We start from the raw sequence: 25,501 nt of genomic DNA, 5'->3' as shown, positions 1-25,501 counted from the left end.
TGTGCCCTGTATCTTGTCACGTTAGCCTGGCCTTCCTTCAACAAGGTGACATTAGGATTCTTTATTTTACCTGTTTCAGGCCAATTTTCTTCAGCGGTTGCTAAAACTTACTAAAATGCTGGATGTCATGTTGGAAACATGAAACCTGAAAGAAAAGACATAAATCACAAAAACAAACCATACGATAAAGAATAAAGCTCCCGAATAGGTGCGCTGGGGCTTCCCAGCCTCAAGTCTCCCGTTGTTCACCCCTCTCCCAAGCTCCCCGCATCTCTGTAGCCAGGCATGGGGGCAACTGGACAGCTTCTTACTCCCACCTTGACTGTTCACGTTGCAGACTCCGAGCAGAGCACTGGGTCGGACTCCGAGGTGCTCACCGAGCGGACCTCCTGCTCCTTCAGCACTCACACTGACCTGGCGTCTGGTGCTGCAGGCTCCGTGCCTGCTGCCATGTCTTCCATGGAAGAGATTCAGGTGGAGTTGCAATGTGCTGACCTCTGGAAGAGGTTCCATGATATCGGAACAGAGATGATCATCACCAAAGCAGGCAGGTAAGGATTGCTCTGTCGAGTGACCAAACTCAGAAGACACTACAAAAGTGGATCGATCCCATTACTCCCCTTGCCATTTACCTGTGGTTAAAAATCACTGAAGCTCAGGCAGCTTGCACTTTCTTTTCCGCGATTGCTGATGCGGTCTTACGGTGTGGGCTATTATTTTTCTATTTTCCTGTGAGTGCTTAAATCCAGCATCATGTCTACTCTCACCAGCATCTATCTTCAAACATACTTTATCATCTAGTTTTTGATACACAATAAACAAAAGTTAGGTCCAAAGCAAGTGCTTCCTCCCCAGAGCAAAAATTTAAAGAAACCTTTTTATTTTTTTAAAAAAATTTAAATTAGGTATTTTCTTCATTTACATTTCCAGTGCTATCCCAAAAGTCCCCCATACCCTCCCCCCTAACTCACCTACCCACCCACTTCCACTTCTTGGCCCTGGCTTTCCCCTGTACTGAGGTATATAAAGTTTGCACGACCAATGGGCCTCTCTTTCCACTGATGGCCGACTAGGCCATCTTCTGATAAGAAACATTTTTCTAAAAAAAAAACAGCTTACATTTTCCAAGACCAAAATAATCATATGCCTGTATAAAAATGAGGCTTGGTGCAAACCTGTGGAATCAGGCTTATCAATTTGTAGTGCTTTGTTGTTGAAATTATTATGTAAAGTTCATGACGATTAGGAGAGTCTCTTTGAAACTAGTTACCAAGATAATAAAAGTTTGGAAACTACCATCTCTCTTAAAAGAGGCACCTTCGGTAAAGTTATAACTTTACTAGCATCCTTCAGCTTTCATAGTTATGTATCTGTTTTGTGCTGGAAACTGACGCATACATGGTACCTACACTCTAAACATATCCTATAGAGTTGAGATATGACATTCCATATGGATTTGAAGAAAGACTATGCCACTTGACAAAGGAAGGCAAGGACTATTGAGTGGTTTACCTCCAAAATTCACACATATGGATGGCTCTAAGATAATGATCATGATTATTTATTGATCTACTCCTTTAATATTTGTAGTTCTTGCCTCTAATTTAAAATGAAACTGATTTTTATAAAAATGAATTTGGATTAAGCCTTCAAGTATATAGGTATAGCTAGTGAAATTAAGCATCATGATACTATTTTTAAATTCTTTAAGCATATCTATCCTTATCTCCATAATCTATATCTATACCTTGATATCCCCCTCCCTATCTCTAATCTATATCTATCTACCTATATTTATGTGTTGGGGGTGTAAAGGCTCACTACTTGCACACTATTTTCATGGAAATACTCATTAGGTTTATCATCTCCATGAATATAGAGAAACCAACAAATTCAATGAAACATCTGGAAACCATGGATTAAATGAACCTGAATTCATGCTTGTTTTGTTTCCCTGATGGTACCCTTCTTGTCCTTTAACTCTTAGTAGTGATGGAAATGCTTTTTGTGTAAAGCAACTTTGAAGGAGAATTATCTCCAATGCTATCTCTTATTGGATTTTGTTCTCCTCTTTTATGTTTTATGTTGTTGAAAGTTTAAGGAAAACAAGGTAATTAAAGGAATTGTCTTTTGGTAGAGAGGCTGAACAGAGAGGCACAACATTACAACGACATTTTGCCTAGAATGTTTTTCCATTTGGGTTTTATGTAGTCATTGGGTCTATGTTTGCCACACAGTCTTGTTCCTGATACCATCCCCCACATCATCCCACTTTGGAGTTCAGTACACTAGCATACCCCTAACCTTTCAGTGTTTAATTTTGGGATTTCTATGTGTATGTTTTCACAAGATCCTCTTGATTATTGACAATAACAACATACTCCCTAACAGTTTCTTCTTTAGACATAATGAAAATCCATTTTTCTAAGTTATGATAGGTAGGCAGGATTATATGTCTTATTACAATCAGAGAAACCTTATTTTCCACTTATATCTTCCTATGCACCAAGCTGGCCTCCTGCTGATTTGGAGTGATTGCAGTGTACAGAGCCCTCAATTTGGGGAACACTAACCAACCCATGCAATCAGCACCATGGACAGAGGTGCACATTGCGATTAATGGATTTAGAAGACAGAAAAGTTGATCTAAATTTAACCATAAAATTACAACCAAACAACTCACTTTACGATATTCAGAAGATAACTTATGAACTATCTTTGTGTAAAGTGCTAACATAATAACACAAAGAACAGGCAGTATCTGGAGAGTTCAGAAAATTCACACAGAATTTTAGGGCAGGTGATCAGTTCAGGGATACCTAATACCTTTACTTTGTGTTATGGATGATAGGAATGGAATGATTTTTCCTTAAATAAGTTTAGAATTTGACTACTTATATGACGACTCTGGAGAAAATAATCAAATTAAAACACCAAGTGCCTTTTCTTTAACGTTATTAAGGGAAAGTGAAATCTATTTCTTTGGCTGTAGAACAGTCTCTGTAGGTGGCCAAGAGGAGACACATCTCTCCTCTATTTGTAAGTGAGAGCGTTTTCCCTCTGTCTCTCACCAGATGCTTCCTAGTAATTAAAACATAGAGGAGGATTGTAATTCATTGCTGTTAAGAAGTCAATTACTGACCTGTGTTTAAAAGTATAGACTAAGGGTCTCAGATGTTTGGAAGAATTAATGTAGATCAAAGTGTGTAGCTCATAGTGAATGTTATTAAGTGTAGCCAATCATCACATTTTATTGGGAAGACTAAAATTCAGGGCCTCCTAATTAAAGTTGTGAGGATGGTATCAGAAAATATAAAACAAGTGGAGAATAATAAAGTGTGAAAGGAGGAATGGCTATGCATTTGATGCAACTATTTCAGAATTCATCGACATTCCTATCAAAGGTGTCCAGTCTCTCCAATGTCATTCTCATGGAACAGATTTGCTGCCAGAAAGATATTTGCTTTATGGGTTACCTTTCCTGGATAAGTAGTGAATGTGAGACTTGTGCAGAAAGGCTTGCACACATTTGCAAGATGGCTGTCTAAGGTCAGGGCATGGTCTATGGCCGTGAAATGGAGCAAAGCCAATTAGGCCATATGTGGATCAAGCTTGTGACCTTGACCTCATTAGCACCGTGGTCGGCTCGACTCTATTAACTATCCCCAGATGGTTAAGCTTAATGTAGCATTTTGTGTACAAGTACCCTAGAGCACACTCAGGGCAACCCACATTTTTGAACTGAGCACTTTTTAAATGTCTGGTCTGATTCAAACAAGCTTGGTGTCTTTCCTTTCTTCTTGGAGTTTGTGAGGAGAATGGCAAACTTTATTTTAGGCTAGTTGAAATTCAATACCTCTTTTGGGCTGTGCCCTCTCCTCCCTTCAGTTATGAGAGAAGCCGTAAAGTGCCACATCCTGACCTCACTTGTTTTGGCAAGTTTAACAAGCCATTGTGGTGGAAGCGAGGTATTGCCCAGAGGCCAGTAGACTTCATTTGGTATTTGCTCCTTATTCCACAGGGTCCTTCCTCTGACACACACGTTGACAGCCTGAGAAATTGCAGAAATTTTTGCTCAGTTTTATGCACTTAAAAAAAAGAAAGAAAGAAAGCTTTTGGTGGCCCTTTGTTTGGAAACTAGGGGCATGTTCATTTTATTTTATTATTTTTCTTGGGAAATTAATTTTCAGTGATAAATTTCAAATAAACTCAGTATTTATGCATAATGATAAAAGGTTAATTAAAATATAAAGCAGAGTCAGGTATGAACTGTTTGAGTGTATGAGTCAAGAGGTAGGTTAAATTTAAGCTAAGAATAGAGGCTATTTCAGCAATTCGGGTCTCCATCACAGTTTACAGTGATCATTTACAGAGAAATGATAATTAATCAACTCAGAGACTTAGTGGATACTGGGTTTTGATGTGCTTAAAATACCCAATGAGAAGACGCTCTAAGCTCCTACTCGAGTTTACTTCCCTCCTCTCTGTGCTCATGATCTTATTCATCTTCATAGGAGGATGTTTCCTGCCATGAGAGTGAAAATCACTGGCCTGGATCCACATCAGCAATACTATATAGCAATGGACATTGTTCCTGTGGACAATAAAAGATACAGGTAAGAACACTGGAATCTGGAGCTGGGAATATCACCAGTATCCCAAGGGAGTTCTTTAGACTTGTTAGGTGAATAAGGACAGAGGATACACTAATGGTCTGTGATCCCAGGCAGGAAACAGTAAAAAATAGAAAACCAGAGCCTAGTAAGTGTGTGCTCAGCTCCTCCCCATGTCTCTGGACAGAATGGGATTTTTCAGTGTCCCTAGAGGAGCAAATAGTAAGTGGCTTTTTCTTGAATCTGAAATTAACTGAGGTCATGTTAAAGTGGCGAACACATTGGATGATCTGTCTTGTGAAATGGAGCTGGAATTTAGTCTTTTCCTTTTTGAGAAGGAAGTAGACCAGTGTGATATATTTTAGTTGCACATCTGATATACAACTCTTGAAGAGATGGATAGGAAGAAATAGGAGGATGGGAAAGATCATAAGAAGAGAATCTTATCAGGGGAACAACTGTCCTTAATATGGGTGTGGATGAGTCTGATGAAAAAAAACTTTATCTCAGGTTTATCTGTTTATCCTCCAAGTCTCTTTGATGGCACATATATTACTATTATAAAACTTGTTCAGTGTCTTGAGACCCAAGTCAAATCAGTGGTGCACTTTTAAGATGTCTAACTGATGAGAATTTTGCTCCCGTCTGTGAGCTTGGATGGTGAATACGGATGGGGAAGAACTATAACACTATGAAGAGAGGCATGGTCTGTATGATAGGGGTAGGAGAGAAAACGCTTCTAGTAAGTTGAAAAGAATCAGCTTACTATTGGAATCTATATAATTCAGGCTGTTTGCCAGAGTTCAGGGCCCATGTAGTCCTTTAGAACTGAAACTTAGGGAGGTGCCAGATGTATGGGATGGGTCTAGAGGACCACTGGAAAATTGGTGAACTCTGGAAAGGGTAATTTGCTACCATTAACATCTCATGTGCAGGGACATTGAAGGAAAATGATGTGAACAATGAAAACTTTCCAAAGCAAGTTTGTTAAAATGAACACTAGTAATATTTGTTGGTGGTTCTCTGAGTGGTTACACTGATGCAGGAAGCCTTCCATTTTTTCAGAAATGCCTTGTAGAATTTGGATGGCTAGCAAGGAAATGGTTAACGGGTGAGAGGCTTGGAGGGTCCCTGCACATGGCTCCTTTCCATAGGACAATATGGAAGATGTTTTTAATAAGGAACAAAATGTTGAACAAGTGACTGAAGATGATATGGTTTGCATTTGAAAGGTGAAAGGTTGCAGTAAAACACCTTTTCTTTAGCTAGACACACGGACTCAAGATGCCTGTGTTCACACCTGGGTGCATGGCACAGAGAGCGACTCTGAGAATGTTCTCCTCACGAAAGTGGTAGCTTTGATCATTTCACCACAGCAGTTCTCTGTCATTTCCATCCCATCCTATTGTCCATTGCCATCTCAATTTTATTTCTCCCTGATTGTCCACCTTTCTGTTTTTCTCATTTATATTCCCTGTGTCATTCCTGTCATTTTGTTTCCCTGTCATCTCTCCATTTTTTCCTTGTCTCCCTTTCTGTATTTGTTTCTTGGGCCTTGATTCTTCTGAGCATCTGCCTCTAAATTATCTCCCTTTCTGTGTTTCAGATATGTGTATCATAGCTCTAAGTGGATGGTGGCTGGCAATGCTGACTCCCCGGTGCCTCCAAGGGTTTATATACACCCAGATTCCTTAGCTTCTGGAGACACCTGGATGAGACAGGTGGTTAGTTTTGACAAACTCAAGCTGACCAACAATGAACTGGATGATCAAGGACATGTGAGTTAAAGGACCCCACTCAACCCTGCATATCTCACCCTCATCCCTCACCTCCACATCCCTCACCCCTGCAACCCTCACCTCCACATCCCTCTTTCGCTTTTTGCTTTAGAGCTGATTAACCCCAGGCTCTTTCAAGCAGTTAAAATAACAATCTGTCTTCCATTTCAAGTAACTAAGCATAAATGACTTTTTTTTTCACTTAAATTTCATTTATTACAAATCTAACATTTAGGAAACACCTTCTATGCATCATCTTGTATTTATCAGATAAAGTCCTTTTTGCTCCAGGAACTCATAATCCAGTCAAGGAGGTAAGACAGGAACACAGGGCAGATTAAACACTGGCAAAAGAAACCACAACCTTCAATAGCATAACTCCCTACAATGCAATCCTGAAAAGGAAAAAAAAAAAAGAATGATAGTTTTTGCTGATTGGTTAATAAAGCTGTGATTTTACCAAAGAAGTCTTAAGCTGTTCTGATATAAATGAAAAGGCTGAGATTATTAATTTATCTCTGGCAATAAAACATGTACTGAGTTTTCAATCAATACCAGCAGCATTCTTGGTTACTGTTGCTATTTTCTTCAAGGAAATATGGTTTGAGTTGCTAAGATCACAGACATGTCATCTGCACTTCTGTGACATAAAGGAATGTCTATAAATTCAATGAGCATGAATAACTGTGGGAAGAATTTGAAGGCAGCATAAACACCTGCTGAAAACTTGAAGGCAGAGGGAAAGATGACACAGGGCAAAGGTTGAGAACTTTCAGTGGAGTGTTGTCCTAACATGAGAATGGGTGGTCGGTATTTTTCCAGTTAAACAAGTGAACCACATACAACATCCACGATGGGTGTGGCCTATCATATGTTTCCAGGTAATGCTACCCAGTGGTTTAGTTCTAGCCATACATGAATGCACCCATTTCTAGGCCTTTGTGCTCCCCACCCTTAATCCATCCTAGTCCTATAACGCTTCTGTTCTGTGATTTATTTTGCATGACAGTTTGAAAGACACAGGAACCTAAAAGTCATGCCCAGCCTAAACTTTCCTCTTTGCATTTCAGATTATTCTGCACTCCATGCATAAATACCAGCCTCGAGTCCACGTGATCCGCAAAGACTTCAGCAGTGATCTTTCACCCACCAAACCTGTGCCTGTGGGGGACGGGGTGAAAACATTCAACTTTCCTGAGACCGTGTTTACCACAGTCACAGCCTATCAGAACCAGCAGGTAAGAGGCCGTTGTGGTGAGCCTGCTGCCCCACAGCTTTTAGAGAAGATTTATTTTATTTCTGGCAAGGAATGCTTAGTTCTCAGTGACACAGAAAATCAGAATTAGAGACACCAGGTTTTTTTTTTTTTTTTTTTTTTTTTTTAATTTTCTCTTATACATTACACCCCAACTGCAACCAATCTTCCTATCCCATCCCCTTTCCTCTCCTCTATGTCCACTCCTCCTCTGTTTTCCTTCAAAACAAAGGAACAAAAAACCAAACAGCAGGCCTCCCAGGGGTATGAGCAGAACTTGTTCTAGCAAGTTACAATAAAATGGCACAAACCTTTATATTAAGGCTGGATGAAGCAACCTAGTAGGAAGAAAATGCTCCCAAGAGCAGCAAAAGAAAGGTATCCCTCACTCCCACAGTTGGGAGTGCCACAAGGACACCAAGGTACACAGCCATAACTTATCTGCAGAGGACCTAGCTCAGATCCATTCAGGGTCCATGATTATTTTTTCAATCTCTGTGAGCCCCTATGAGATCTTAGTTGATTCTGTGGGCCATGTACTCTGGAGAGACCAGTATTATAGCACACATGAAACAGTGCTGACAGCGTGGTGATGACCAGTGACAGCTGGCATGGCCTACATTTAGCTCAGGAACAAACTACTTCATCAAGAGCACCTAGCCCCTATGTTGTCTTTATGTCTCCCTGCGTTCCTGGCCTTTTCCACATCCTGGCACGTCTCATTGTGCAGGTTTGATTCTTGTCTTTTCTTGTATCTGAGGATTTCTGTGTTTATCTCTCTTCCATGTGATCTCAAAGCCACCAGGCCTCTAAATTATAAGACACATGTCTTCCTTTCCAGACTCTGTGCACTTCCATGCAATCAACAGCCACACAGGGATCTTCTACATTTTGTTTCTGGTATATACACATTTATTCATTAAGTAGATAGAGGGAAGTTATTAGGTCTACTCTTTGTAGAGAAATAGAACTGTCTAATGGGATAGTTAACATGACTGGCATTCTTGCCAAGAGCTTTAGTTAGGAGAAAACATAAATACAGAATGGCAATAGAGTGCGATAATCCAACAACAAACACAGGGACAGAGAACTTCTGGATTTGTAGAATGAGAAAGCTTTCCTGGAAGTGTTGATGCATTTTCTAAGATGGTGACACACATAGGAACCAGCCACACTCACATAGAAGATAGGTGGATAGGAGACAGCAGAGGCAGCGATAAGGCATTACCTTCTTATTCTAAACATTACTCAGTTTGGCTTTTTGAAGAAGGTGGCTGAATGAATTTATAAATGATCTTACTTTATGAAGTTCTATAGAATGTACATCAAACCATTTTCATATCATATTTTATATCATCAAATTACCCCATTAGTAAAATACTTGGCAGTGAATGGATCCTTTGGTGAAACAAGATTTCAGTTTATTAAGCCTATGCATTAGCATCCTTTCACTTGGGATTGAGTGGAAGCCAAATGACCTTACTATGCTACTGCATCTGATGCTCTTTGAACTAGATGCTCCCTTTTGTGCTAAAAGCAATTTAGAAAACCACTGGATAATTATCAAGCACTTTCTCTGTACTAGCTAGCTGCTGATGGTGGGGTTTTGTAATCTATGTCTCATGTAGAAAGCTATCTCTAGCTTTTCTTGTCTACTGGTTAACATTCCTTAAAGGTTCCTTACTCTGTGAGGAGGTGAAACACTCTGACTGTCAGACAATGTTCCTAAGTTCAGATTTTCTTTGCAGGTGCCACATTTTACCTAAGGTAGGCGAAGATTGGGCACTATTTACATTACTGAATACGTTAAAGCTTCTTGAATAGCAAGGTTGCAGAGGCCAGAGTGGGCTGCACAGAAAGCTTCAGTAAAGTTTTCAAATTTTGACACAAGATATAGCAACAATATACACATGGCCTTTTGAAAAACTGGCATCTGAGGTTCATTGTGTTCCATAAGAGAGGTACTATGAGTCCAATTACTGTTTTAATTAGTGTTCTCTTCTTCTGAAGGTAAGGCTGTGGTCATGAGCATTTGAATTTCAGAAAATTCTTGGTAGAAAAATACAGAACATAGAACTATTTCATCCAGGGTGAGTTTTGAGGCCACAGAGTGGTTATCGCAACCCACCTGGAAGCCAGAAGCTTCCGTTTAAAGGGGGATTCAACACAGGTACCTGATATCTCTCTCACTGCTCCATTTTCTCCAGTAGAAGTGTCCACTGTCTGAGTACATTTCACTCAGATATATTCTGTCTGCACATGGGCTGGGCTGGGACAAGTGGTGTAGTTAAGAGCTCGAGATTCCATAGCAAGTACACCTATTTAACTATGATGGAAACACTGGCGAACTGTGTGACCTTCAACAGGTTTCTTAACTCCTTTCAGTTTGTGTGTACTGCATCCACAAATATGCCTGCATCATGGAGTTGTGTGGGGTAGGTAGAGAGTGTATATGAATCAGCCAACACTCCCATATGGCTGCGTGTAGAAAGATATGGAGAAAGTGGGGGATAGAGGCAATTTTAAAGAATAAATTGCTCATTAGGGAAAAGTATATTGCTGGGGATTGGACAAGGTGCCTTTGCTCATGAAGAGATTATGGTGAATAGGTTACTGCTTTGATCTCTGCCTTCGGTGCAAAGTTGATGAATTCATGATGTGATGATGTTCCTAATGGATGGGTCGCACTCGGTTCTGCTTGTCTTGAGATTGAAGTAACAGCTTTTGCCTTTTGAACAAGTCCCCAGTTGCTGCATAAATCAAACAGAATGATTGTTTAATATTCCCTTTGGCTGTGTAGATGTGATTTAATATAACACAGCACCTTCTAATAAAACAAAACAACCTGAGGTTTTTCCCATTGGGTGTCATGAAGTTTGCATCCTATAGATCAGGACCAGTTGGCTACATAGCAGGAATTTTCAGGCATTTCCTGAAGATTCTGGAGAACAGAAATTGTTCTTTTGTAAGATGTATCTTTCTATTGCTATGTTCTTATTACTCTCTATGTTCTGTAATGAGAACAGTTAATATCTTCTGATGAAGCTTTTTATTATGAGTTTTTTAAAAGGAAATGGTTAAGATGCCAGAGTAGAGGAAAACCAGTAGCATGCCTTCAGTGTGCTCAGAAACATGTTTGGAGGAACAGAGTGAAGGAAGCCCAGTGGAAGGAACGGAACTTAGGATTAGCAGGTCTTTCTAATGAAGAGCCCTGTCCTGCAGCATAGACAGAAACAGACCAGATATCTAGAAGGCTGGATCAGAGTCTTACATCTCTATGAGCAACTAACTCACTTTGAGAAAGCAACTTTCTTGGTTTAGACATCAATTTCTCCTAGCAAGTGAGTCATGGAATTATTATTTATTCCTCCATTTACTCACAAAGTGTATTGAAAGCAATATCCTCTTAATAACCCGAGGCAGCCTAGCATGAATGTTCGGAACATTTTACAAGATTCTTGTAATATTCCAGATTGTATTTTTTAGCAAGTCCATTCTTGAGAGGTAAGGACTTTGTATTTTTCTTTTAACAAAGAAAACATCCTAAATTCTTCTATCCATCTTTAACTCATTAAGGCAGTATCCTTGGTGACTTGTTTTCAGTTTCTCAACTAGACATCAGAATCTCCTCAAAACATTCCTTTTGATGCTGTTGCTTCTAATAACAGATTTCCCTCTTTCTGATCTCATGCTGCTCTTGTTCTGCCCTGGCCTCCCTGCTCCCTGGCTCTGAAGTCAGCTTCCCCTTTGGGTTTCTTAGATCCAAATCTGCATGTGTCCCCAGCTGTTTCACAGTATCACTAGAGGGATCTTGTTGAAGCACAATGCCAACTCCATCATTTATCTGTCACCAATTCTCAGTGATGCCTCAGGGCCTTTGATGGCCAATCACTGGCTTCATTTCTTGGCCCACTTTCTGTTATTCCCATCATATACTTGCAAGAGTGCAAGGATCTCACTGAAGTTTTATTGCTGAACTTGTACTGCCTTGCTCTTACAGGTAGGTTCCCAGGAATGGTCTCCTCCTTCCACCTTCTCTGTCTGTGTTCCTTTCAAGTTCAGTGAAAATATTAACCTCCACCTGTGTAGCCTTCTTTCCTGGTTGCAAATGAGCTCAGCCTTCATGGTCCTCCTGGAACACTGTACTGCTTTCATGACCTCTCACCACATTAGGGCTTTAGTATGACTGTATCTAATCTTCCTCATGTTTGATGGTACTTTTGAGAACATTTAAACAGATCATGTGATGTGGTAGAAGTTGCCAATTGAAAGTTCAGAGGCATGAGTGAGTTCTGAACTCTGCAGCTGGTAGACTGTTCTGCTTTGGCAAGTCACTGTTCTGCAGTGCTCTTATTTGGAAATTGATGTTTGAGTCTGAATCAGAATCAGCATTCTGTAGTTTATTGAAAAAAAAAAACCAACCACAACTACAAACATTCACTTAGGCTGTTGATGCAAAGTATTATTTATTTTATGAAATATTGATACTAGTAGAATATAGGTATTAATTTCTACAGTTGGTATAATAAAAAATCAGGACATAAATGTTGATTTCTCAAATGTTGGAGGAGGGACTAGACCAGCTTATGAAATTCTAAAGCCTAGACACCATGAATTAGGATGAAGGATGCTTCCATAATTTTAAAACATTTACATCTGACTGGTGGCATGGATTTGGACATGTGTTTTACCAGTGACTACATCCCTAAGAGCATTAGCTATCATGACTGTGCTATTGGTTTCTTTATACACCCATGACCGTGTTTCTTTCATGATGAAGTGTGAATTAAACATTCTCATGTTCATGCAGCATTTATGTATTCTTCCACCTTTCCCTTCCTTCTTCATACTTGTCTTCCCAATGAACAGACTTTCAGAGTTCCTACCACACTGAAGTAATTATTGCTAATATTTGAGAGAGAAAGTACACCATGCCCAGAATCTGATCACAGAGAGTATATGTTGGTAGACTGGGAATGAAGGTGACTGAATACTCTATCCATTTTCCCGGAAGATACTGATACCAGCACATGCCGGTGGAGTTATCAGGAAGTTTCCATTGTGGTCTTTGCCTTCTCTGAGGGCAAAGGCTGCTGAAGCTTGGTTTTCTTTTCCAAGCAGAGAACTAGATTCCAAAAAGACACAGCCATGCTCTCCCCATGAAACAGCTTTCTTCTTGGGGAGATTTGGCTACACAGAGCAGAAAGGATGATTGAAAGCACTGCCAGATTGGTGGAAGAAAATCCACAGGACTCTGAGCCACTTCCTATTATCCCACACGCCCAGCCAGCTTTTCTCTAATTTGCAATTAGACCAATGCAGATATTTTTGAACATATTAGTTTAAGTAGGTTTTTTTTGTTTGTTTTTTTCCATTCTTTTTTTTTAAAAGACAATTTATTTTTATTTTATATACATCGGTAATTTCACTGCATGTATGTCTGTGTGAGGCTGTCAGATCCCCTGGAACAGGAGTTACAGACAGTTGTGAGCTGCCATGTGGGTGCTGGGAAATGAACCCAGGTCTTCTGGAAGAGTAGCCAGTGCTCTTGACCACGAAGCTATCTCTTCAACCCTCTTCCTCCCATTCTTGATTGAAAATTTTCTAATCTGTATGATTAAAATTAAGTAAGAACAGCCAAGCACTGAAATAAAGGGGTCACTTAGCCTGTATTCTCTCTGATTCTACTGGTCTTCAGGACTCATCTTCTCATGCCTGAGCTACTCCTGTCCATGCTATAGATTGTGAGGTAGACTGAAATTAACCGCCTTTGTGCTACCAGGCAAACAAAACAAACAAAACAAAAATGCAGAGGCAATGATCAAAATTTAACAGTGACAAGCCCACAGACACTCCATTTTGTTCCTATCTTCCATACCTCTGACTGAACAATGTGAAGGTTAGGAAGGCTTTGATGGCCTTCACATTTTCTATGTCTTCTCCTTACCATGAGCTAGTGTTTGAACATGATTGCTCATGAACAAGAAGGGTACAAAAACTTAATAATTGACCTTGTCTTAGCTGGATAGACACTCATAATCTTTGTGATGCAGAAGTGAATGCAAGCAGATCTGAGGGTCATGGAAGGGGTTGGTGAAGAATTGCTCAACCTTGTCTTTGCTTTGGATTGGTTATCTTGGTTCCCACACAATCATCTATTCATTCATTCTTCATTTAACAGAAAACAAATGCATGACATTCTAGGTTCTCCTTAATGAAACAGTACTTAAAGTTGATGTGAACCCTACCTGTTACACAGAGGAAGAAATGGTAACTATGGAAATAGGAAATATTTGGATTAAGGGGAAAGGTGGGTTAAGGGCATTTTAAGATGAAGATACCAACAGAGGCAGGGGAATTGTCTTCTGCACACAAATTGTTATATTGAGATTTAGTATGAAGTCAGCTCTGTGAGGGCCTCTCAAGAGAAGGGCTTGAAGCCCAGCATCATAGACTGCAGCTCAGTTTGGCTAGAGCCCGTGGAATATGCTAGCATTGGAGCCTGGGCTAGGCCAGAGCATGTTGGCCCTGCAAGTCTGATCAAGGAAGTTGGATTGAATTCTGTACAGGGGTAGTCATTGAAAAACTAGCACACTTTAGGAATGTGTAAAGACAGATCATTGGAGTTGCTTAGACTGGATAGGCGGTAGAAGGAAGGAGATCACTTCTAAGACCATTTAGAATAGTTTAGTCAAGAACCTGGCCTGTGACTGGGAGGTGAGAAGACACATTCGAGTCTCACTGGTAAAACCATATGACCTGGAGTTGAAATTCACTCAAATGTTCTCTCATTTCCCTCTCCACATTTTATACATACATACATACATACATACATACATACGCACACACACACATATAAATTTTGTGTAGTTGGTTTCCTTAAAAGGCCTTGCCCTATAATGGAGTAGGGCAGGGCAATAGATACCTTTGCATTTCTATTTTGACTTTATATCTCTTAGCATAACTTGATTTGATTTGGGTACACAGGTTGGTTTTCTTTTCCCCCACTGGACTTTGGGCCTCTGGTTTTATGGTGCACACACAGGGGTGAAAATGGAAGATTTATGTGTTCTTATGGCTGCTTGTGGGTTCTTATATGTTCTCAGGGCTCACTGTAGTGCTGTAAAGTATCTGTTGGGTCTGATGTTAGGCCCCTGGTGTAATACACAATGAAGAAGACGCTAAAGTGAGGCTTTGTTTTCTTGCCTCTTGGGTCTCCTTGTTAGCCCATCATTCTTCCAGGTCTCATCCAAATCCTCTATTTAGCTCCCGATGAGTCTGTAGCATGTCTGTGTAATTGTCAGCCACTCCACAAACATACAACATACACACATGCATGCATATATAGATACATTCATACATACACACATGCAGAGTCTCCTGACCATGTCCCATGTTTCAATTTGAATGGGAAAACCTAGGCCCGGGAAATCCAACTCTTTGCTTACCCTTTGTCTCCACTGGGGAAAGAAAAAGATGATTCTTAACTTTCACTTGATGAACATTCACCTTCCACTCACCTTTGTCCTCCAGAGGACAGCAAGCCTAATGGCCCATATTAAAAATTAAATTGTACACATCCTTCAAGGACTGCTCTTCCTACTATCTATCTCTAAGGGGAGGACTCAGAGTCTTTCAATTTGCTGATTCTTCTGAGTTTTTAGGCTAAGTTGCTTTTGTTGTGGATCTAATTATAATTTGACTTATGTTGTTACCACTGCGCATGTCTGCCTTTTGTTCTTCTAGATTATGAACTTTTTGAGAGCAAAGAGGTGACACAGTCACATGCTGAGTGCCCACCAAGCCTGTCACCTGTGTCACCTGTCACCTTTAGCATACAAAAAATACTTGGTAAATAATGATCGTCAAAGCCACACTCTTCATAAATCTCTCTAAGCCTTCCATAAAAACTGTCGGAACATGTACAGGGGTGCTATTTTACCAACATCTTTGGCCCCTTTCTATTAAATTTCCATACAAATCCTGTGGCCTGGGCTGTGGAAATCACATTCTCAGCTATTTCTCCCAGGCCATGAACTAGAATGTTATATTTACAGGGGTCTGTGGAGGCACCCCAAACACAGCAGTGCAACTGTATCTCAGAAACCACTATCATAAATGAGTTGGACAGGATAAGCCAACTTGAAAGAGAAAATAAAATATTATAACCCCAACTTGAAAAGAAAATATGGTGTGTGGTTTATTGCGGTGGGTTATGGGGGGAAGAAAGAACCGATTTTAAGTCAAACGCAGAAAAGCAGTGACACTCTTTAAATTCAATACAGTATTCACATGGCAGACACTGGACTTCAGAAAGCCAAACCTTTAGGCTCCTGCTCTGGTCTATAAAATAGATGTAAAATTGCCTTTGCTACATTATTAGTGCACCATTCTAGAGACAAGGAATGTTTAGGGAGGAAAATAACCTTGAAGCCAGCGTGGAGCTTTCAAGTTAGAGTCTGTTTGTGAGAATCTCACATTGCATTTTAAAGACGTTTTAAAGGCTCTGGCTTTGGGAAATTCCACTCTGACGAGGTGAGAAGGAAGGACTAAGAAAGGTCTGCAACAGAGGCACCAACTTTCATTGTCTTAGTGAGAATAGGTTTTGCTGTTAGCAGAAATCTGAGTCTTCCCTTAAACAATGGGATTTTTGAATTTCTAGACTTGCTTTACACTGAGTGCCATTAGTTCGTTTGAGCTCCCAGCCCTTCAGTTCTGTAATAACAAATTTGGAAGATGTGCCTTTTGCTACAGGGGACTTGGAGATTCTTGAATAAATCACTTATTTCTCTTTCTTTGAATCAACACTATTGCAGAGTATGCAAGCGTTTTCTGGGAACTGGGAGCCAAGGGCCACCAGTGAGAGATGGGAAAATTAATTTCATAAAACATTTTCATATTAAAGTGAAATTACAAAATTTCAAATGAACTTGAAAACTCTGAGGGATCAGCAGATTGAAAGGCTCTATGTTTTTACCTTAGAGATTGTAGGAGAGCCAGATCTTGAAGGATTTGTATAAGTAAAATTTTAAAATATCATCTGGAAGCCTGAGGGTCTATGGCTTCAGTGGAGCAAGTCATTTACATCTGGTTCAGACACAAAGGTATCAAAATGCCTCCCGTGACCAAGGCTGGAAGCAGAAACACTAGGACTCATATGGAACCTGTTGTTTAGGCATTTTCTAGTCTAGAAGCACGAGGATGATATATTCCGCGGTACTAGAATTTACTGGGACTAACATAGAATGCAATGGAGGGGTCTGAGGTACTAAGAGGTGGTTAAAAATGAACGGTCTCTGAGGACCTGGCCAAGAGGTGTATGGGTGGCTTTCCCCACCCTGCTCCTCTTTACTCCTTCTGATTTGCTGATGAGTCTTGGAGACCAAATGAGATGCATTTCATGTGGCTCCGTTCAGTTTTATATTTGAGGAACCTTACCACTTCTGGTGAAAAATGAGCAGATTTTTGTGAAGTTTCTAAAAACATTTCAGGTCATTAAATGAGCAATTTCTGGTTGCAGGAAAGGCACATATTATGCTGAATGGGAAGTGCAGCTAATTATTTGGCTCCCATAGCCTGAAGCTGATTGTCTGTTGGTAGTTTACTGGGCTGAACTGATGAATGTAACCATCTCTCCATCACTCATTCATTTACACAATGTGCATTCAACAAGTATTCCTGTGTGTCACCAACGGACCATACCACCATTCAATTTTCTTTTACTGTGTTTGTCTACACACAAAGTTTGTTACTAGTAGAAGTGAGATCACAGTCACACACAGAAACCTTGGATGTCAAAAGGAAGCAAGTTACACATCTGGGTGCCAGGCCTGAGCCTTATGTCAAGCTGAAATTTAAATCTCTAGCTAAAAGGAAACGGAATAAAAACAACAGCTGTTATTAATAGAGTGAGTTTTTGTTAATTTTCTAAGAGTAACACGAAAGGAAATCAGCTAATATGAAAACAATTGATATTTATTTGTTTATTTCCAGATCACCAGATTAAAAATTGACCGAAACCCTTTTGCTAAAGGATTCAGAGATTCTGGCAGAAACAGGTAAGAATATCGGGATGAGAAACTTACTGGCTACTTGATAAAATTCCTTTCCCCAGATCTCATTGGTGGCCCTTGCGCTCCCGATTCCCAAAGAATGCTTGTAACTCTGCAACTGCACGGACTCAGAAATGGATGGCTTATCCAAGAATCCCCAAGTCCCACCCCAGAAAAGGCTCATCTTCCAATATTTTTGTCACACAACCTAAAATGCTGTAACAAATCTTACAGAGTGTTTTGCCCTTTGCACTGTGCTCTGTGATTCAGACCATATAAGGCACAAGCCACACGGTCATTTATTGTTAGCAGTGGACTGGTGTGTTTTTCTGGTATCTGAAGGAGTGGGCTATAGTGGTGTCTTACGTGCTTTACATTTCTGAAAAGTAGAAGATTTCAGAAAATTACTACCTTTATGAGCTGAATTTGTAAAAATAAGTGTAATAATTTTACTCCTGGGAAATAGTCCTCCAAGACATGTACATTTCTGACTTTATAAAGGGAGTTGTTTCTAGAATACTACCTTTCTGTTTTCCTTTTTTCAGAAATAAATTTTCTACTTTTTGAGATTATAATTATAACATTTTTTCTATTATTTTTCACTCTCCAAATCATCCTATGTACTCTGCCCTTGCTCTCTTTAAAATTCATGCCCCCTTTTCTTTAATTGTTGTTGTGTGTGTTTATATTCCTAAATATACAAATACAACCTGCTCAGTTTGTACAATGGTACTTGTATGGATCGATCCTTTAATGGCTGACCATTTGGTACTAGATAACCCACTGGTGTGCTCTTCACTTGGGATAGAGACTATTTCTCCTTCTTTCAGCATTCCTTGGTGCCTGTAGTTCTTGATTGAGGGTTGTGAGCTTTTCCTTTTCCACATTAGGTTGCTTATTATGTTGTCCTTATTCAGGTCATGTTTAGGTAGCCATGTTGGTGAGATTTCATGTGTGTGTAGCTTCTCTGATATCTCTAGGAGACACCCTCTTCCAGAAACCTTCCTGTTCTTCTGGCTCTTAGAATCTTTCCCTCCCTGTTTCTCAAACGGATCCCTTGGGTGCGGGAGTAGGGTTGTTAGATGTACCAGCTGGGGCTTTGCTTCACAACTCTATCTTTTGACTGGTTGTGGTTTTCTGCAGTAGTCTCACTCTGTTGGAGCAAAGAGAAGTTTCAGTAATGAGGGGGAATACCACCTTTCTTCATTACCTGCACCATTGGTTCCAGAAGTTGCCAGATGGTCAAAGGAACATTGTCTGCCATCATCAAATGTCTTCAAGGCTGTACTCATTTTCTGGCTGATAATGCTTTCTTCTAAATGCTTTCCTACATGACATTCAAATCTATGGCAAGTTTCCTAACTTGCCAGACATGCCCATGATTTCCAATTAGGCAGTCTCATCAGATACAGGCAAAAGAGACTGAGCGAGTGTGATGGGTATGTCTGGCATAACACAGGCATTGCAATGCGATTGACTTTCAGCAGACATCAGGCTTCTTTCATAATCTGCAAGGACCCTTTTACATCTGGACAACAGATTGTCAGGAATTATCTTTGGTATTCTCTCTACAGCAGTTTTTGGATAAATCAACAATTTATATTTAGAACTACTCCGTGAAATATGTGATACATTATCCAATCAAGCACCACAGACCAGTGTTTCAGCATGAACAGACCCCATGCATGATGGCATCTACCTTATAGTTAAGGTGTGCAGAGGGCATATGTCTAGATTTGAGGAAGGACATTCTATGATGTCTCCACAATGACTAATCTGACTAATGACATTCCCCACTGAGTTCTAGAATGCTCCATCATTAACTGATACCTAGACCATGTTACTTAATGTTATCTAAACACTGGAAAATTGAGCAAATTTTATATTATGCAATGGAGGTGACCTTATGGATTTTGAGCTAAACAAAATTTATAGATACCTAAATGTATGTTGAATATACATCAAGAATTTAGTAAAAAAGTGCTTTCCTAAAGTACTTTGTGAATGAAATAATCACTGTGTGGGGTTTGTAACATACATGTATGGTATAGTGAAGTGTATACTAGGAGCCCATAGACCCTGAAGGCCGTCTATGAACTCCAAGCTATGGGCTTTGAAAACCCTTGCCATAAATACAAAGCCTGGAATTCATGGATGGCCTTTAGGGTCTGTGGGACCCTAGTGTGTAAGTGTAACTGTGTACATGAACAGCTGAACATTATTATTAATTTTTGGATAAGCCTGTAGTGTTTTGTATATCTTTGAAAGGTCCACCTCCCAAGATAAGAATTTCTGCTCTATACCTAAATATGTTTCCAGGGCCAAGTGTGGTCATATTATTTATTCAGCTATTCATTTCTTTTGGGGGGAGATGAGGCTCTGTAGTAGTATTTAGTATTTGTTTATTTTAATGCTAAATGTGTTGCTTTTCTTCCCCTGCTCTCCTCTTACCTTGTCTTCTATTGGAGCCCTTACAATCTGTAGTATTTACTCAAATACCTGTTCTAAAGTTGATTTTACTTCCTCAGCTAGAGATTCCTGTTGATAGGCACCCTACTCTTGGAAGTTATAGTAGAGGGTATACACTCTTGGGAGTTACTATCTAGAATGTTCTTGTTCACGTTGCATAGATAGCAAGAAAAATACATAGATTTTTTGATAGAAATAAACCAGGATGTCAAGTGGGAACAGAAGCTGTTTCTATAGGATGACTGAGGTTAAATGATACAGTGCTAAGAATCAGGTGGAAGGGAAGGGTTTCCAGAAAGCAGGTGCAAGGACAGACATGCGTTTGCTGTGTTTTCATATTGGGGAGCTTCTGGGGCTACAGAGAGGCCCTTTTTATAACTGTGTCTCAATAGCGTGGGGTGGGAGATACCCAAGTATGAGAAACTAGCTTGTGCTGACCAATATTAAACCTATGCTGCAGAAACCAAGGCTTTTTACCTTCCGCCTTGAGACTAGAAGGACAGAGTGTTGAAGGACTGGCTACTGGCCAGGATGTTTTGAGGACCTCTTAGCTGAACGCTGAGAGGAGGTTCTCCTGGAGGCTAGGGAATGTCTTGCTGCTCAGAGGTGATGGTGGTTTCCCTGTCCTGTTTGGTGGGTTGCTCTTTTCTGTAAGACTCCTTGAAAATAGAACTCTGAGTAAATCAGGGGCAGACTGCTTGCACAATAATGCAGGGTGCTGAGCTTTGAAGTCAGGCTTAGCCCATTTCAATGCTTAACTTATTTCTTATAGTATGAGAATTCTTTCCTATGTCATATCAAACCCTACAAGCCACATTAAAAAGAGATGAAATCCTGTCGTTTGTGCATTAATGGGACCAAAGGACAGTAAATGAAATAAGTCACCACAAAAAGCTATGTAGTATATTCTGTATCCGGAAGTAAAAATGGTTGATTTCTGTAGATATGAGAAACAGAGAGGTTATTCCCAGAAGTTAGAAGAAAAGAGTAAGGAGGTATAGAAGAAAGAATGGTAAATACCAGAGTAGAGGGACACAGGAAGGCAAGTTCTGATATGCTGTAGCATTTGAGGATAGCTGAAGATCACAATTTATCATGCATTTCATAAAGATCTAGAAGAGTGCAAAACTTCCCGATTCAATGAAATGAGGTGTTTAGGAGAAGGAAATACTGCCTTGATTTGCCCATTACACATGCTGAGTTATCATCCTGCAACACATAGATAGCTATATAAGCTATATACTGTGTGTCAATTAAAATAAAACCCCGTGAATGTTAGTTTAAGGATTGTTAGTAACTGTCTCAGCTATCTGCAAATGAGGACTTATCATTTAGGAGCTCATCCTTCATTTTTCAAACCTGCATCTTACAAAGATTTTGAGGCATAACAGAGTTAAGAGGGTTTGCCACCATCCCAGAGCTAAGCTGGAATGCTGGTGAACACCCACACTTACCCAGTTTCCAAGGTATAGATCTCATGCCTTGTGCTAGCATCTTGTCCTTGACTGGTATACTTTCAACAGACCCTGAAAGTAGAATTCTTCCTTGACATACATTGGCTAAATGCTGCGTTGTCTCAAATAAAGCCACTTGTGAGCTTGCACCTGTGTTTGTAGACTACTGTCCATAGTAGTCTTCTCATTTACTTCATATACCCTATAAAAAGAATTCCCCAGCTGAGAACGGAAAACCAAGTTGAATGTTTCTGGCAACTGAAGCTGGGATGCACTCTCAGTGTATTACAATGGGGGCAAGAGTGTGTGACTTCTTTCTACATAACAATGGACTTGTTAAGGCAAGTATAAAAGTTTTGAATGTCTTTCCTCTTCCAAAAGTTCAAAAAAAATCACCTGATTATCATTAGCTGTTCAGTGATTTAATTTTCACTAGCTAACTACAGGATCTGATGTGGGCAAGGACTTTTGGTGTTATCATGTGTATGGGAAAGATGGATGGGCGAGTGTATGGAGACTGATTTGTGCATCTTGGTCCTGGTGATTCTGAGCTAGCATCAGGACCAGTGTATCATTTTCTGTCCAGCCTCTCCTCTGTGGCTCTTCTCATTCGAACACAGCTCTTGCCCTGTTCTTCCACATGCATTTTAGACATCAAATGACTCATGCGGAGGAGCATGGCTTGATGAATTGCATATAAATGTTACTAAAACATACGGATTACATTTCCTTTAAAAACACATGGGCTTAAAAATTAGAGGGGAAAGTGCTTGGCCAATGTTTTTTGGTTTCGCAGAACACAAAACATTTGTGGAATACTTTGGAGTTACAGAGGTTGCCAAACCTCAAACCAAAACACGTTCAGGTTTGTCGATCTCAATCTATCCCAGCACAGTCCAGAGGCTGGAGAAGGGAGGAGACGAAAGATGGGAAGGATGCAACCACCCACTGTACACTCTATTTATACCTCGGGCAGTGTTCCTAGACCTGTGAGGCTCACACACTGAGTCCCATCAGAGTGTGACCCATATGATAGGTTTCCTCTGAAATAAACAGCTCATTACAGAGCAAGGGCTGAACTCTAGTTGCCATTCTTAGTGAACACGAACTCACACACTCACACACACATATATAGATAAGGGCTACTGGCTCGTAGATTTGCCCTTTTGCCCTTTTCTTCTGCTTCTTAGGAGATCTAGTGGCTGATCTAATGACTGGGTCTGGAAGGAGGATCCACCAGGATCTGCTTGCATCCAGAGTGTGCATCTCAGGCTTCCTGTTGGGTGGTAAGCCTAGCACAGGAGGCCTGTAGGGTTGAGAGTCAGCTTCTTTCAGGGAAGTTCTGACCCTCTCATTCAGCCCTACACTGGTGCCACAATCTCCAGATAATCTTACCAGCTACCACATTGGCATTTTTGTCTCCATTGTGTTAGGTTCCTGTGCCATTCTCTTGATTGAGTCAGCAATCTGGAACTGTGCTTTTCCAAGTTTATCCTTTTAGATATCCCTTTCTTCACAGTGCCAGGCATACAGTATTAATTGAAAACTGTTCGCTAGTTGCAAAACCACACTGATGAGTGGGAGATGAATTAAAAAGAAACAATAAAAAATGAATTAAATAAAAGAATAAAAAAGGCTATTCCAACCTGTGGCAAATGGAGGAGACCAGAAACCAAGGGCTAGGTTTGGATACACAAGGAGAGGGAAGAAAGATCGAGTTTGTGATTAGTTAGAAAAGCTAAGGGCAATTCAGATGCAAATCTGAGCCTGCTTACTTTTGTTAGATTCTGATTTGACAGAATTGCTGCTTAGATCCATGCATCCAAGGGACCATGTGACCTGCTGCGGAGATCAGGCTTGCCTGTGCTTCCTAGATTCCTGGAGAAGAATACCAACAAGTTTTCGGTGTTTGTAAGAGACAAGGAGAAGTTCTCAGAGGCTTGGTTGAACCTAAGACATAATGAAGTTTGGTTGAACAAGGTCACCTAGTAATGTACTGAGAAATTATGCCCTTGAGAGTGACTTCACTATGGACGCATGAAACAAAGGCAAAAAATGGGCCATGAAGCTGAAGAGAAGGGGTGCTTGTAGAGTCTAGAAGTAGCCTTGGGAGATACATTTTTCCTGCAAGGGACCTTGTTGCTCAGCTAGAGGGAAAGACAGCGGTATAGATGCTGACTGTCGACAGAGGAGCCCTGGGAATAGAGGAAAAGAAAGCTCTGTGTATCTTCCAAGCCACATCTAATGTGAAACCCTTGTCTCTTAGAGGTGGCTGCAAACAGTGCACAAAAAGCATAAGTCTCACTTGGAAAATTTTATGGAATTCCCAAATGCTTCCTCAGAAACAAACACATCCATATGAACTTACCAGTACCCCCTGAGCTCATATGTCTAGCTGCATATGTATCAGAAGTTGGCCTAGTTGGCCATCATTGGGAAGAGAGGCCCCTTGGTCTAGCAAACTTTATATGCCTCAGTACGGGCAACGCCAGGGCCAAGAAGTGGGAGTGGGTGGGTAGGGGAGTGGGGGTGGGTGGGGGACTTTTGGGATAGCATTTGAAATGTAAATGAAGAAAATACCTAATTAAAAATTAAAAAATGGGAAAATATTAAATAAATAAACTGGGGAAAAAATTAGGATCTGCATGGGCCCGAAGGATTCTTCTCAAAATTTTCTCAAAAATACTACACAGTGACAGCCTGCTTTCTTTCCTATGGTACTCTCCTTCTGCCTTTGGCCTTGGGTTTGGTCTTTACTCCCAGTTCCATTGTATCTATAGGCAACTGAAAGACCCCATGACCTATGCCTAGTTGACACAGCATTCTAGAAGCTACAGCTTCTAGACCATGTCAGGTCTCAGGTAGACTGACACTTTTTTAGCCAGTGAAGTTGTACAGTATTTTAGGAGTGTATGTTCTTCTCTATGGAGTCCATCTTTGGAGGCTTGAGTCTGGGCACATTAATCCCAAACTCGAGTAGTCAGAGAGTGGTCATGTGTCATGGAGGCTGATTTATACATGAAAGTAGTTTTCTTTCTTTTTAGCAGATTTTTCTCATAGGATCTGCAGAAAGACATGAAGTATAAGAGGAATTTTGGGTCTGTTCATATTGCTGAGCTAGCAGTATGTGTGCTGTTGGTGTGACTGGTGGAAGTCTTTCATATAGTTCATTCCTATGCACATATTATTTCATGTGGTAACAGGCATTGCATCATGAGGGGGAAAACATTCACATTTTGAAAAGGAATGTTCAGTGCAGTCACTATTCAATCAAAGAGAAGAACATTTTCTTGAGTGGTGGTAGAAAAAATACTTGATAGTAAAAATGTTCCTACAACCCACTGTCAGCAGCTGCTATCCCAAGGCCATGAAGAATGAAGAACCATTCTTCTGAGTTTCAGACAGGAGTTCTTCCCTGATATAGGTCCACATGCTCAATAGAAAGAGGCATGGAAAGTTAGGAGTTTCCCAATTAACTGGATAGAGAGACGAAGAGAAGTCAACCCCAGGCCAATGCAACTTTGCTTAGATCTAAAATGACTTTCCTTGGAGAGTTGGGAGGAAGATGTACTTCAATAGATGTACTTCATCTGACATCTAGTCAGAGAGTGCTCTCTCAGATACCACTATCAAATCCTGCCTGCATCCTTATCCATCTATTAAGCTAAACAGAAAAAATGACTATTTATAGGTTAAAAAGACAAAGCACCGTTGACTTTGTACAATTCAATTTAATAGTTATTTCTAGCTACTCAAATTATAGTCTAAAATAATAGGAATAGTTACTTCATATATTAACTGAGGCCCAAGTTGTCTATTTTTACCTCAGAGTCAAGGTACCCTCACAGAGCTTCCCTTTAAGCTGATGGCAGATCTGAAT

General features: G+C 40.3%; 1 protein-coding gene across 1 annotated transcript in view; it reads left to right on the top strand.

Moving 5' to 3' along the window:
* Positions 1–342: 342 nt before the first annotated feature.
* The window catches only part of Tbx15 (T-box transcription factor 15), a 45,042-nt gene continuing 19,883 nt past the window's right edge, over positions 343–25,501 (top strand). Inside the window, exons 1-5 of the mRNA XM_029475302.2 lie at positions 343–551; positions 4,515–4,616; positions 6,220–6,391; positions 7,462–7,629; positions 17,640–17,704. Of these exons, the coding sequence (XP_029331162.1) occupies positions 451–551; positions 4,515–4,616; positions 6,220–6,391; positions 7,462–7,629; positions 17,640–17,704 (608 nt within the window). The 5' untranslated portion in view covers positions 343–450. The remainder of the gene's footprint in view (positions 552–4,514; positions 4,617–6,219; positions 6,392–7,461; positions 7,630–17,639; positions 17,705–25,501) is intronic.

This window comes from Mus caroli, unplaced genomic scaffold, assembly GCF_978045245.1.
Source record: "Mus caroli unplaced genomic scaffold, Mus_caroli_1 scaffold_3, whole genome shotgun sequence".
Classification (NCBI taxonomy): domain Eukaryota; kingdom Metazoa; phylum Chordata; class Mammalia; order Rodentia; family Muridae; genus Mus; species Mus caroli.
Note: the sequence above shows the minus strand (reverse complement) of the source record. Positions and strands in the feature narration are given on the sequence as shown.